We start from the raw sequence: 14,501 nt of genomic DNA, 5'->3' as shown, positions 1-14,501 counted from the left end.
TTGTAAGGGACAGTCAGAATACAATGAGCGTTCCCATTTCTGTTCCATAGCTTTCTGTCATGGAATATTATGTTGGGGTAGTGGACGAAAAGTGTGAAGGGTTGGTTGATCTCGAGGTGAAGATGTTAGACTTGATCCAAGGCGGCAGGAGCAGAGAATCAGAGGTTTTTGAGCCATGAGGCACTTGTGAGAAAATTCACATTTTAGGAAGGACAAACTGGAAAGAGAGACTGGCTAGGAGGCGTCGCAGTAATCTAGGCCGGCTGGGATGAACCCTGGGTGAGGTAGAAATTTGGGTTTGGGTGTGGTAAGTGGGGCGTTTGTTGCTGTGGAATCCTTTTGGTTGTAAAGCACATTTCTTTTTTTTTAAGCCATGTGTTTCTCAGAAATGTCAATAAATGATCATGATAGTAATTTTTTAATTAAAATTAATGTGCATTCCTCGAACCCCCACAAATTTCAGGCAGTGTGCAAAGGCACTTTACATTTGTACCTTTATTTGAGTCTCATTGTTTTTATTAAGGGTAGGTACTGTTATCCTCATTTTATGGGTGAGGAATTGAGATGTTATAATTTGCCCAATATCACATGATAAATGAGTAGTGGAGTGAGCTTTGAATTCAGATGAGATAGATTACAGAATTAAAACCTTAAGGATAAGAATTTAGGTTATTTAATGTCTTACTGAATTTGTCTTATTAAGTACTGGATATTAAAGACAATATGGCTGAAGATTGAAATTTGAAGGTAGGAGGAAAAAGCCATAACAATTTTAAAAAACATATTTTCTGTTGTAGGTACCCATGTAATGGAAGGCTCCGGAAGAATGGTCGTTACTGCTGTAGGTGTTAATTCTCAAACTGGAATTATTTTTACCTTACTTGGAGCTGGAGGTGAAGAGGAAGAAAAGAAAGATGAAAAGAAAAAGGAAAAGAAAAGTAAGATCAGCAACTGTCTGTGAGAATTGGCATTTGCAAATTTGGCACCTGGTTAAAAGAACTGACACAGAAAAATGCACTTCTTTTATGAGGTTCTGATATGAAACGTTCTACAGAAAGTTACTCAGTATGGTACTTTCAGGTGGTGAAATTAATGGAGTCCCTTCCATTTCCCAGTTTTTGTGGAGGTCACAGTCCACCGTAGCCAAATCCAGCATCTACTTGAGCGCTTGCAGTGGCTTTACTTACTCTGTTAATTCTTTAGTTTTAGCATCCTTCCGTTATCTGGCCAGCAAAGTGAATGAAACTCTCACTTCCTGTTTGCTTATCTCTTCTGCTGCTCCAGTCGTAGCTTTCTTTGTTCAGCATTTCACACTTTGGTCTACATTTTGGTCTCATTGAGCTTTCCATCTCCTTCAGGTTTTCTACTAGTCACATTTCCCAGTCTGTACTTAAGTAGTTGGTTTCTGGACATAAGATGAAGACTTTCCGTTGACAGCTATTCTGTCTATTACATTTAGCCCAGAGTATTCAATATCAAGATTTTAGAAATTTGATCTTGACCCATTGTATCTGCTGTCCCTAGAAGTGATCTATCCTCAGCAAAAATTGCTGACCGTAGTTTATCCACAAGGATCTTACCAGAAACTGTCATAGGTAGGGAGACAGCTCAGAATTACTTAGCTGGAAGCATGCTACTTTTTAAAAAAGCCCTCTCCACCCTGTTTCTCAGTATCCGCTGTACCACCCTTTTCTCCCGCTGGGGTTTGCCGCTCCGCAGTTCTTTCTCTTTAGGGTGACAGTAGTTTACTGTGGTTTAACCACTTGGATTTACCTAATTTTACTTAGGAGAGTAAGCCCGTATTTCTCTCTTACCTGTAAGTATTTTGAGATCTTCTAAAATAAAAACCTTGCTAAAATCTTGGTTTGCTGTAACAACCACCATGTTTTTAATATTTGGTTGTTTTATTTTTTGGGTTTTGTCTTCAGTTGTTTTAGTTCAACCAAAAACATACTTGAAAAGTTCTGACTGTAAGTGAAGGTAGCAAGACCCCCATTCTAAGTTCTCCTGTCCCTGTCCTCCTCCCTCCCCGTGCTTCCTTAGGTTTCTTAAGGTGGAGTGGAAGGCAGTTTGAAAACCAATAATAATGATGCCCTTATTGAATGCTAGGTGAATTAGCCCCTTAATCCTTAAAATCTTAGGACATAAAGATGAGTAACCTGAGGCTTATGGAGATTATATATTTGCTCCAGGTCAAAGATCTAGTAAGTGGCAGATCAGACCTGCCTGTCTGACTCAAGAGTCTATGGTCTTAACCATACACTGTGCTGCATTCTAATTTATAGGAGTCCAAGGTCAGTGGACCCTATGTAAAAAGGAAGGGAAGTTTGCATCATGACTTTATTCTTGTTGACCCCACAGTGTCTTTTCTAACAAGCACTGTGTTTTCTAAGACCTTATACCTCTGTTTTTATTATTCCAGTCAAAAATATTCCCCGGAATGAACATCTAGCTCATTGTCTCTCATTTTTTATTCCGGGGTTATGTTTTTGTTTTGTTTTTTGTTTGTTTTTTTTTTTCTTTGTAGAATGGGGCATTTTTCCATCTGTGGATTTCAGCCCTTCTCTCATTCCCTTGACTGCTTTGGCCGTTACCCAGAAGCAGTTCAGGGTAATCTTTCTCATTTCCTTCCTAGCCTAGAATGTAGCTGTCTGATGCCTCTGAACTCAGAGCCTGTTGAAAGTAGCTAGATACTCTTTTTACTCTCTCCTCATCTATCTTGAGCATCTGTTCCTTCTTGACTCTGTTCCACGTTTCCCAGTTTGAAGATAGGTCTTCTAGATAGAGAAGGTGGAAGAAAAATTTGCTGTATGGCTCTGCCCCCGCTTTCTCATTTGCAGAATTATACTGCCTGCTCCAAACAATAGACTTAGTCCCTCCTTGATTACTTTATTGCTTTAGACATTCTCATCTTTGTTTTCTCCAAATTGAAACTAATTTGGTGAGTTATCTTAACTGGTAGTCCTACTGGCCCATTCTAATTCTAATTTTAGTCACTCGCCTCCTGTCTTCTCTACGTGGGTTTTGCTCCTTCCCAACACAGCTCTCCTGTGTGCCTGTTGTTTTTATGACATTTCTCCCCCCCTCCCTACCCCTGCCCCTTTCTCCTTTCTTAGAATTACATGTGTATTTAGTTTGAGAACCTCTTGTACCATATTTGGGCTCATTACAGCATATAAAAGAGTAAAGTCTTATGGAGAAATCAAATAAGTATAGACGCCCCAGATTATTTTGGAGTATTGCCCCTGGTGAAGACCTAGGGAATGATTGACCCAGCAGGTCGTTACAAGCCAGATGCTTTCTCATCTACACAGGCACACACCATTGTGGAACAGTTCTTTTACAGAAATGTGAGCTATGTCTGCATGATTTAGCATGGCCGTCTGTTTCTTTTGGAAAGCTTTAATTCCTATTTTGTTCCTACAGATAAGAAACAAGATGGAGCTATTGAGAATCGCAACAAAGGTAAGTTCACAAGGATAAATGTACAGTTAGCTTGTTTTCATTATATCCAAAAATATATCTCCTATGTACTGTATTCATCCAAAAGTAGGATACATGTAGCAGGGGAAATCAACAGTTTATGTTAACTTGGGTTAGCCTCTCTTCCTGCCAGTGCCTTAGTCATGCTGCCTTTACAATGGCAATAAGATTTGAACTACGATTTGTGCTAGTAAGCTAAGAAAAATCCAGATAGGTAACTTTCAGCTTAAGCACGTCACGTTTTTTAACACTGGTTACTATATTATTGCTAGGAAAAATGTGTAAGACACAATATACACTTTAAGTGGTTTTTTGCATTTATTTAGGTCTGTAAACATATGTACATTTTTCTATATGTATGGTTTACACATAATGAACTACATTATGGTCACATGCGGGAGGAATTTATAGTGTTTGGAAATGGATATTATCACACACAACATGGGGGGAGAGAAATGATTTGGTATTTAGTTCTTAGTTTAAGATCCCGTGTTTCTTCTGCCTCATCCCTATTACCTGGCACAACATTCTCAAATCTGGTACAAAGATTCACAACCTAGTGTCACTATTGTCTTATTCTTTGGCTAGACATAGACCAGTGCTCACACAAAGCTGAGTGTTTAAATCTTTTCTAGTTTCTATAAGAAACTGATTTGTGTCAAAAACCGTTTCAAAATACTAATAGTTTTGTGTGCCTTTAAAAATGTAGTGAGGTTTTATTTGCTCTTACATGTAGCAAAAGCCCAGGATGGTGCAGCCATGGAAATGCAGCCTTTGAAGAGTGAAGACGGTGGAGATGGTGATGAAAAAGACAAAAAGAAAGCAAATTTGCCAAAAAAGGAAAAATCTGTCTTACAAGGGAAACTCACAAAGCTGGCTGTTCAAATTGGCAAAGCAGGTATGACATACAGAAGAAAGTAAGGTGTTTTGCTTTTAAAATATGCTAATCTTCTGCTTGAAATGGCCTTTGACCCACTTAAGGCTGCAAATTGTTGCTTTGTGAGTGGAAGGGGGTTTAAAAATATTTTCAGTTTTATCCACAGTATACCAGGTCTTTGAGTTATTGCAGATCCTCATGATATCGTTGCAGCTTAGGGGCTCTTATCCCCATTGTACATGGAAGGAACTAGCTAGTAAGTGGTCAGGTTAGAATTGGTGCTAAAGACTGCCCAGTTCAGGGGGGGCGCTTGGGTGGCACAGCGGTTAAGCGTCTGCCTTCAGCTCAGGGCGTGATCCTGGCGTTATGGGATCGAGCCCCACATCAGGCTCTTCCGCTATGAGCCTGCTTCTTCCTCTCCCACTCCCCCTGCTTGTGTTCCCTCTCTCGCTGGCTGTCTCTGTCTCTGTCAAATAAATAAATAAAATCTTAAAAAAAAAAAAAAAAGAAAGACCGCCCAGTTCACAAGCCCATACTCTCATCTCTGAATTTCTCAGGATTTCTGGGGGCAGTAGAGAGAGTGCCAGCAGTGTGGTTAATCAGAGCAGATTACCCAACTATATTTTATTTTATTTTATTTTTTTGAAAGATTTATTTATTTTAGGGAGAGAGAGGAGAGAGAGAGTGCGTGCAAGTGAGGGGGAGGGGCAGAGGGCGTGGAGGAGGGAGGGAATCCCTGAGCGGACTCCCTGCTGAGTGCAGAGCCTGCCCTGGGCTCCATTTCCGGACGCTGAGATCAGGACTGGAGCTGAAATCAAGAGCCGGGCACTTAATCAACTAAGCCACCCAGGCACCCCCCCCAGCTATATTTTAATATAAAAATTTCACCACACATTTTGCTCATCTTTTTACTGACTCTGAAGAAAATTAGGTATATGTTTTTCTAAAACTTACAGTTTACTTGAATTGAATGGATCAGTTGGAGCACCGTCCTGGTGAGCGGAAGTTACTAAGTTGCTCTTCTCACTAGAAAACACCTGTTAATGCAACCACTTCAGCGTAGAGAAAAGAAGCAGAGGTCTTAGCTAAAAAGAGCGTGCCCTCCAGCAGTATCATCTGTGTGAAAGAACACATGGGTGAATCAGCATATACTGTTAAAATCACTTAAATTATGTAATTCTACTTCTTAGGAGTATGTTGGAAAAAGTGAGGTTTTTGCTTCTGTTCTGAATAAGTTTATTTGCTATTGGATAAACTTATTTGCTTTTTGTAATATGTAGCCGGAGGGTAATACTGCCTCCGTGTTGGGGAAGGGGTGGATTTAAGATGGTTGGATTACTAGGTGCAGACATGTGGATTCGTCTTATTTTTCAATACTCATTTGTAAAAGGCTGACTAGTCGACAGAATAGGTGAATGGTTTGTAAAACAGGAAGCACTAAGGAAAGATGAAAAAAATAACAATTGAGAGAATTATTTTTTTAATAAAAAACATAGGCTTGAGTATTTAATTCCAAGTCTCCCCATTGATCAGATTTTTACCAGCTTCTCTTTCAGCAGTAAGCAGTTGCCAACGTATAAAGTACCCACTTATTCTAAGCTTTTCGTATTTCCTTGTCGTTGCCTGTTATTTTGTCTTAGTTTTAGTAGAAGGCTGAAGATACAATTAAGTCTAGGAAAGAATCATAAACACTTTTCTACCAGTTCTCCTGGGTACAGGGCTATACTCGGAAGCAGAAGTTAAATGTGACAATGCCAAATGATGAGCTAGGTGCAAAAAAAAAAAAAAAAAAAAAGGTAACAGTTTCTCAGAGAAATTAAAAATGAAAGTAAGTATTCTCAAACCAGTGGTAACTTCTTCGGTGGCTAATATGTAACTGACAGTGGGTAGTGTCTGGACTACTGAAGTAATGACATTTTTTCTTTCTTTTTGTATACGGAAAGGTTTGTTGATGTCTGCCATCACAGTTATCATTCTAGTATTATATTTTGTCATTGATACATTCTGGGTTCAGAAGAGACCGTGGCTTGCGGAGTGCACCCCGATTTACATACAATATTTTGTGAAGTTCTTCATCATTGGAGTCACGGTTCTGGTGGTTGCCGTACCAGAGGGTCTTCCCCTTGCCGTCACGATCTCCCTGGCTTACTCAGTCAAGGTAAGCGGGAAAGGGTCAAACCGATGTACGAAGTGTAAAGCTTTCGTTGGTGGAGAAAATTCACACCCGTGGTTTTACTCTTTTCTTTCTGGTTCTAAAAGTAGGAGTTTTTTCCAGAAATTCCTAGTTTCCTTTAGAAATGCTGTCACAGGTTTCCTCCTCCTCTTCCCACACCCACCCCCCTCAAAGTTGCAGGTCTCTGTACATCAAGATGTACACCTTTCACGGGGCAGCCTTGACACAAAACCAAGCACAGCCCCGCCAGGCAAAGTTCTGGCTGAAGTTTTGTTGTATGGTCATTAGGTGACAAGTCACATCACCTCCATTTTCCCCATCTGTTAAATTAAAGCAGGAACGCTTGTCATTGACCCGTGGGAAGACCGCAGAGAGGCTTCTCTCAAGTGCAGTCTTCTCGGGCCTCCTTGTTTCCACTCTTCTACCCTCATGGCAGCACAGCCGAGCTTCCATACAGTGGGCAGACTCCTGTTCCTGAAATAGAATCTGGCTGTCTTATTTCCTTGTGTAAAACACCAGTGGCCTCTCATCACACTCAGAAAAAATCCAAGCTCCCCATGGTCTGCAGGGCGCGGCCAGTGTGGCCCTGCTGACCTCTCGGTGCTCTTCTGGTCCAGCCTCACCAGGCCCCCTGTAGCTTGTCACCTAATCCAGGGCCCACTCCCTCCTTCCTGTGAGTCATCTGCTCTTACTCTACTCAGTCTTTTCCAGTGTCACCTGTAAGTAGCTCAGTTCCCGGTTTTGGAGTAGAATGCTAAAAATGAGCTTCGATGCCTTTGCTCACTACTGTTTACCTAAAGTTGTAATCTGGTTGAAGATTATTAATTTACTTTAATTAATTTTATACGTTATATGGAAAAGGCGAATTGGATTTTTAAAAAGGTTTAGCTTGGGCGGTTTTGATCTTTCAAAAATGGCTTTGCAGATAAAATTGTACTTAATGGCAAGAGTGTGGCTCTTGTCAGTTTTCTGGTGTTAAGTAAATTAGCTGTTCTTAAGTAGTATTGCTGATGGTGGTGAGCAATATAGTCATACTTCCTGCTGGAGCCTTCTGATCCTCAGTATTCCAACGGATTTTACAATTAACCTATCATGATAAGAATATTTTTTGCTTGCTGTTTGAGTGTATTTTCTTTTCAGGCATTTAACATCTTTCATTTCTAATGGTGAATGTTTCAGTGTGATGAAATACAGTGTAATCACCTGTCTTTTTTTTATGTTTTGAAATAATTAGAAATAATTGGGGTAAACAAGTTTTAGACACTGATCATTTTATCAATACTGTCAGTTCATCTTGAATAGTCATCAGTAACATTAATTTTTCAGTTGATCAAAAAGATAGAGGCAGAATTAATTTACGTTAATGGAAAATGATTAAGAGCATTTTAACTACTGTTCTTTAAGCTTTTATTAAATGTTTTGGCCAGATGTTACCAGTTACTGTTCTTTTTCATGGAGGTGTATAGTCTTTCGGGTCCTTTTCTAGTACTTTGCGAAATTGAGCACCTTTTTTTTTCACTGTAGAACTTCATTCTTTTAATCTTCAATATTCGTGCAAATTGCAAGTAAGTTGGTGGGTAACCTCTTCCTCATATTTATTTCTTCAAGGAACCAATTTTTGCAGTAATTTTCATATTAGTAGTCACAGAACACTTTATAAAAAAGCTCTGTGTAGTTTTTAACCCATTCAACTTTTTTGATTTATCAAGCATTTTAACTCAAATGCCTTTTGGGGCTATTGTGAAAACTCTTTGTTTTTAAGAAACTGTTTTCGTTCTTGTAATTAAGAGAAAGAGATTATCCTAAGGATGAGAATGCCAGGTGTACCAGCATGTGGAAAAGATAAAAATGACCCATTCTGGTTTTGGTACGTTATCTATCAGTCAAAAAAAAAAAAAAAATCAGACAACTGTATGCCCACAAGCTCTGTATTTTCACTGATAAAAGCTACTTTTTCCTTGGTGATTTGTTTTCCACTTTATAAGGAGACTTAATCCTTAAATGTCATATACTTTTACAATGCTGTCAGTTCCTCTGTACTTAGAATACAGATTGTCATTGCTCTTATATAATTTGAAGACACTTACGGAGTCTGTTGGAGGCATATAGTCAACATGATTTGCAGATGAGTGCAGGTATCTCTGTTCATTTACTGGGTTATGTGATGCGTTGGTAAAAAAAAAAAATGTAACCACAGAAAGCTAGTATGTTCTTTCGCTTATTCAAATAGGTTCAAATATACTAAAATTCTTCCAGTATTAAATTGGTGCTTTATACTATGTATCTGTATATAGTTGGGAGTTTAATTCTTAATTTAAAGCACTTACAATTTTATATAATGAGGTGATTGGTTTTGTACGTAGTTTAACTACTTGGTTTTTGTTTTGTTTTTTTTTTTTTTGCACCATAGAAAATGATGAAAGATAATAACTTAGTAAGGCATCTGGACGCTTGTGAAACCATGGGAAACGCTACAGCTATTTGTTCAGATAAAACAGGGACATTGACAATGAACAGAATGACGGTGGTTCAAGCTTACATAAATGAAAAACACTATAAAAAGATTCCTGAACCAGAAGCTATTCCACCAAATATTTTATCCTATCTTGTAACAGGAATTTCTGTGAATTGTGCTTATACATCAAAAATATTGGTAAGGTTTCTTTAATAATTAATTTATATATGAAAGTTAATTTTTACATGTGTAATGATAGACTATACATAGCTCTTCAGACCTACCTTTATTATATGTAAATTGGAGAACTGGATGTGTTAAGTTTTTAAAAGTCATATAGTTAGATAATGTATGTAAGTTTCTTTAATACAATTTGTGTCAACAAGTAAGACCTGTTGATCAACTAATACCTTGTTGACTTGCATTTTCCTCCTCCTATATTTTGAATTTCCCATGTTTAGAAACTCTCAAGCCTTATAACAAGTTCTTAATTTTAAATTCTTATTAAGCTTATTTTGTGAAAGACCAGGCTATCTTACTGTAGAAAGTCAACTCTCCATTTTCTAGAGAAAATTTTGAAGCCACATTTCAACTTAAATGAATGTGTTCTTATATATGCTTGCTATATGCTCTGTTTGGTTTCTCAGTAGATCCTACCAATGAGGTCATCCTTAGACCTTTTGAAACTAACTCAATAAAGTAATTCTAGACTTTGTGCTGCCTTAGAATAAAATATTTTTAACTTTGTAAGTTAAAAGTCTTATTTGCAACATAAAGTATAGAATTGCTGGAATTGGTATGTGTTCTAGTGATTTATGGATGAAGACCATGAACAGAATTAATATTAACAGGTTGTCTAGTGAAAGTATGCATGAATTGGATTATTAGACTGAAAAGTTATGGGATCCTGGTTCTAGATCTAGCTTTGCCTTTTACTAGCTGAAAGTCTGAGCTTTACTTTCTTCAATTGTTAAGTAAAGATGATCACATCTGGCCTTATTACTGTAGTGATAATTATATATAAGATGGTATTTGTGAAGATATGATGAAGGAAATAAAGCTTTTATATATATTTAAGGCAACAGTGCTTTATTTTAATACATACACCTTTAAGTTTAAAAACTTGTATAGTAGATTTAATTTTGAATTAATTTAACATAAATGTTCAGTGAAAACAGGAAGAGCAAAGGAAAGGAATTAAAATTTATTAAATCTCACTATGTGTTAGGAACCAACTTTAAACTTTACATGCCTTATCTCACTTAATTCTTGGGTCATAAATGCGCCTGTTTTCCAGATGCTGAAACCAAGGACCACAGCGGTGGGGTAACTTGCCAGAAATTCACGTAGCTAGTAACTGGCAGGGCTGAGATTGGAATCCATGTCATTCTCGCCCCCAGAGATCCTTCCTACCGTACCTTTTTGTGTCCCTCTTTGAAATGCTGATATTACTAGAAGTTTCCTATATAGTTTTGTTTTAGAATGTCGCATTCTATTTTACAGTATAAGTTAAACTGTCATAGAGAAACAAGATGATACTAGCTTCTAAACCTTTTTCTCTTATAGCCACCAGAGAAAGAGGGTGGATTACCTCGTCATGTTGGTAATAAAACTGAATGTGCCTTGTTGGGACTTCTTTTGGATTTAAAACGAGATTATCAGGATGTTAGAAATGAAATACCAGAAGAAGCACTGTACAAAGTCTACACCTTCAATTCTGTTAGGAAGTCCATGAGTACTGTCCTGAAAAATTCAGATGGAAGTTATCGAATATTCAGCAAGGGTGCATCTGAGATAATTCTGAAAAAGTAAGAGTAAAATGCTTAGATGAATAAATTGCTCACTATAGTTGCTTTACGGAATACCTACTATGTTGTTATTGTTGCTATTGCCTTTTTTGTGAACATCAGGCATCTGATAGGACCTCAGAGCTTTTCGGTATATTTTAATGGTATCTAGATATTTACCCATGGTATCTGCCATTTTTGTACTTCCGCTGCTTTTATTTCATAGTGTTTTGCTGTAGGGAAAATGTGCCCATTACATTCAATCTGGTAGACTTAATAAAGTAAACCTTGATCTTTGCTTTTAGACATGTTGATTCCGTTGTTACAGAGGATCGTGAAAAATAAAGGCCTCCTGGGAAGAAAAGCTCAAGTCTAGATCTTCAACACTACGTTGTAGATAGTGAGCTCGAAAAATGTGATGAATGAATTATAGATAAGTTTTTAGACTAGCAGAGCATTAACACTAGGTCTTAAGAATTCTCCTTTTATATCAGAGTGAGGTTTTATGTCTATGCTGCAGCATTGTGGTATTTAAATATCTCCTGTCATTTTGAATGGTCGTCTTTCTCTTTTACTGTCCTCTTACAGACAGGTAGTTTCAATTTTGACATTACACACTTATGTATAATTTCCCTAATGTTTATGTTATTATAGGTGCTGAAATTATTTTGGTTTCCTTAATTCCAGTAGAGAATTTAAAAACACAATTTAAGAGCAGCCTTGGAGAATTAGAGCTCGTTTGAATTTCTAACATTTAAAGTATTTTTACTTTTAATTTGCTTACATGTAGATTATAATCCAGTGTTATCTTAATGAACACTTGACAGATTATATTCTAACAGCTTTAAGAGACAGGTCTATAAATAAATTACTGAAACGGCAGCACATGACAGATGGTTACAGAGTTTTAAGATGAGATCATTGTCACATGAAAGATGTGGCACTTCAGATAGGTTTTGGTATAAAGTAAGAACATCAAGGTGAAGGAAACCACATGAAAGGAAAGGAGATGGGAATACACGGGCCCTATTGGGGAGGTAGCTAGTTGCATAGCTTAGCTGGGTAGTAATGGGCCTTTGGGGTACACAGGCCACATAGAGCCTTCTTCCTTGTATTGAAAACTTGCTTATCTGATGTCAGTGTGAAAGATTAGAAATCCGCCTCATCCACCTCTTGCTGAATAGCAGATAGGTGATACAGGAAAGATTTTTGAATTAAACCAATCAAGGTTTTTGACCACGAACTCTGCGACAGTGAAATAAAATGATGCACGTGAAACATCGAGCTTGGAGTCTGATAGATAATAGTCCCACAGTAATATTTACATTTTGTTGTAGGGGTTCTTACACGTTAGGCTAAGCAGGAAAAATTAAGTGGGCCAGAGGCTGTAACTGGAGTATTTTTTTCATCAGGTAGTAGAATGATCAAATCTGTGATTGAAGATCATTCTTCCATCAGGAAGCAAGGTGGGTTGGAGGGAAAGAAAGGATGGACTGGAGACATAATAATTAAAAAAGCTGTTACAGTAACTCTGGCTTGAAGTAAGCCAGGAGAAGGCAGTAGCAGGGGAACAGAAAGGAGAGGCAGGAGACTGTTAAGAGGACCACTCTGTGGGACCTAGGAGCTGATACCGTACAGGTGGTGTGGGACAAGGAAGTGTTCAGGTGAGATTGTTAGATTGCCATTGAAATTACCGGGGCTGATGCTGACGCTGAGGCCAAGGGGGCAGCGTTCAGAGTTGCACGCAGTAGGTCTCAGGCGTTGCTGCAGCATCCAGTGGAGCTCCTCAGCAGTGATGGAGAGCTTGGGAAAGGCATCAAAACAGGAGATGTGGATTTGGCCATCACCCGCCTAGAAGCAGGAGGAGCTGGCCTCACCAAGGGAGAGGAGCAGAGAAAGGAGTCATGAAAAGTAAACTTTAAATAGGGAAGTACATAGTGTGACTTTCATTTACCACATAATTAAAATTTTGTAGTTAGTGTCACTGAAAACAAAACTATTTTGGCATTATCTCTCTCATTTCAGTAGAATGCTAATTTTAACAAGAAGTTACGTTTTTTCTTTCATGGTTAAAACAATATATAGGTGATGAAACAGCATCTCAGGTAAGGGGTTGATTGCACTTGACTTTTTACTTGAAAAGAAGAATTTTGTGTTAAAGTTAATGCCTAATTCTGTACCAGAATGGACAGGTGTGTAGTTTATTCTCCTCTGCCATTGGGGGTTCTTTGTGAAAATTTAAGAACATTGCATTTCCGAAAGAGAAGGTTTAGAGAATATCTAGAGTAACTGATAAAGTGGAGAGGTATTAAATGAGAACCAGAAAAATTAGAACTGTTGTGTAAAGGGAAGGGTAAAAGCCACTGTGATTTAGGTCTGTGGAGATGCATGTAATTCACTAAATTCCGGATGTCAGAGCCCATGATTTCTAGCCCTTCCAGATCACTTAAATGGCATTACCCATTATTTTTGTTAATTATTGATGTTTGGATTCAACATTTCCTTTTAGGTGTTTCAAAATCTTGAGTGCTAATGGTGAGGCAAAAGTATTCAGACCAAGGGACCGTGATGATATTGTAAAAACGGTGATTGAACCGATGGCATCAGAAGGCTTGAGAACCATATGTCTTGCATTCAGAGATTTCCCAGCAGGAGAGCCCGAACCAGAGTGGGATAATGAAAATGATATTGTCACCGGCCTTACGTGCATTGCTGTTGTGGGGATCGAAGACCCTGTGAGACCTGAGGTGGTGAAACGTTCTGTGCTCTGCATGTGCAGAATCTTAACCCTACAGGATCCAGGCACTGACTGGAGCCAGCTTTCTAGTAACATTCTTGGTGGCTGTGGGTTTTGTGTTTTTCCCCCCCCGGGTGAATCTAAAACAGGTGAAAAAATCGTGCTTGGGATGTATATGCTATTTATTGGTGGTTTTTAATTAGGCCGCTTTTCTTTGGGATCTTGTGTCCTGATAGCACCATAACTAGCACAGTGCCTTGAGCTGGGTGGATTTTTCAGTTGATGTTTATATTAAATAATAGGTGTATTAAGTTACTCATTTTCATGGTCTCTAGAGCAGCACTGTTCAGTAGACCTTTCTTGTGATGATAGAAGTTTTCTGTATGTTGCTCACCACAGTAGCTCCTCACCACATGTGACTACTGAGTTGTTAAGCATGGCTAGTACAACTGAAAAATGAAATTTTTAAATTTTACTTAATTTGAATTTAAACATCCTGTTCCCATATTTAACAGTGTGCATCTATACACTTTGGTTGTTTTCTTTAAATTTTTAAAGTTTATTTAGCAACTGCTATGTGCCAGGCATTATACTAGGATACCATAGACCTAAAGATTTTTGAAATCTATTCCCTGGCCTCAAAGAGGTCACTCTTGGGTGGGAATGGACAAACATGTAAATATAACCCCGGATGTTAGTACGTTGTTAGATTGATCCAGAGGATGTTATATGGGCACAGAACATGAGCCCCCAACTTAGTTTAAAGCAGTAGCATCTTTTTTTTGAATTCTTACTGTGTGCCGGTTACTATGCCAACTGCCCTCATCTGTTATTTCATTTAATGTTCACCTCTGCGACTTACTACTCTCACTTAACAGATGAAAAAAAAAATCGAGATGTATAGAAGTTAGCTCTAGACCAAAGAACTAAACTAGTGTGTTCAAATCCGGCTTTGTCTAAAACATGTGTACTTAAAAGACTGCTATGCT

General features: G+C 38.2%; 1 protein-coding gene across 6 annotated transcripts in view; it reads left to right on the top strand.

Moving 5' to 3' along the window:
- The window catches only part of ATP2B1 (ATPase plasma membrane Ca2+ transporting 1), a 125,409-nt gene that overhangs the window by 83,384 nt on the left and 27,524 nt on the right, over nucleotides 1-14,501 (top strand). For all 6 annotated transcript variants that reach the window (XM_040637311.1, XM_040637306.1, XM_040637310.1 and 3 more), the window contains 7 exons: nucleotides 798-938; nucleotides 3,427-3,465; nucleotides 4,220-4,381; nucleotides 6,304-6,518; nucleotides 8,944-9,186; nucleotides 10,555-10,796; nucleotides 13,285-13,522. In XM_040637311.1, coding sequence (XP_040493245.1) covers nucleotides 798-938; nucleotides 3,427-3,465; nucleotides 4,220-4,381; nucleotides 6,304-6,518; nucleotides 8,944-9,186; nucleotides 10,555-10,796; nucleotides 13,285-13,522 — 1,280 coding nt within the window. The remainder of the gene's footprint in view (nucleotides 1-797; nucleotides 939-3,426; nucleotides 3,466-4,219; nucleotides 4,382-6,303; nucleotides 6,519-8,943; nucleotides 9,187-10,554; nucleotides 10,797-13,284; nucleotides 13,523-14,501) is intronic.

The sequence above is a fragment of the Ursus maritimus genome, unplaced genomic scaffold (genome assembly GCF_017311325.1).
Source record: "Ursus maritimus isolate PB19 unplaced genomic scaffold, ASM1731132v1 scaffold_21, whole genome shotgun sequence".
Taxonomy (NCBI): domain Eukaryota; kingdom Metazoa; phylum Chordata; class Mammalia; order Carnivora; family Ursidae; genus Ursus; species Ursus maritimus.
This window is presented reverse-complemented; position numbering and strand designations above follow the sequence as displayed.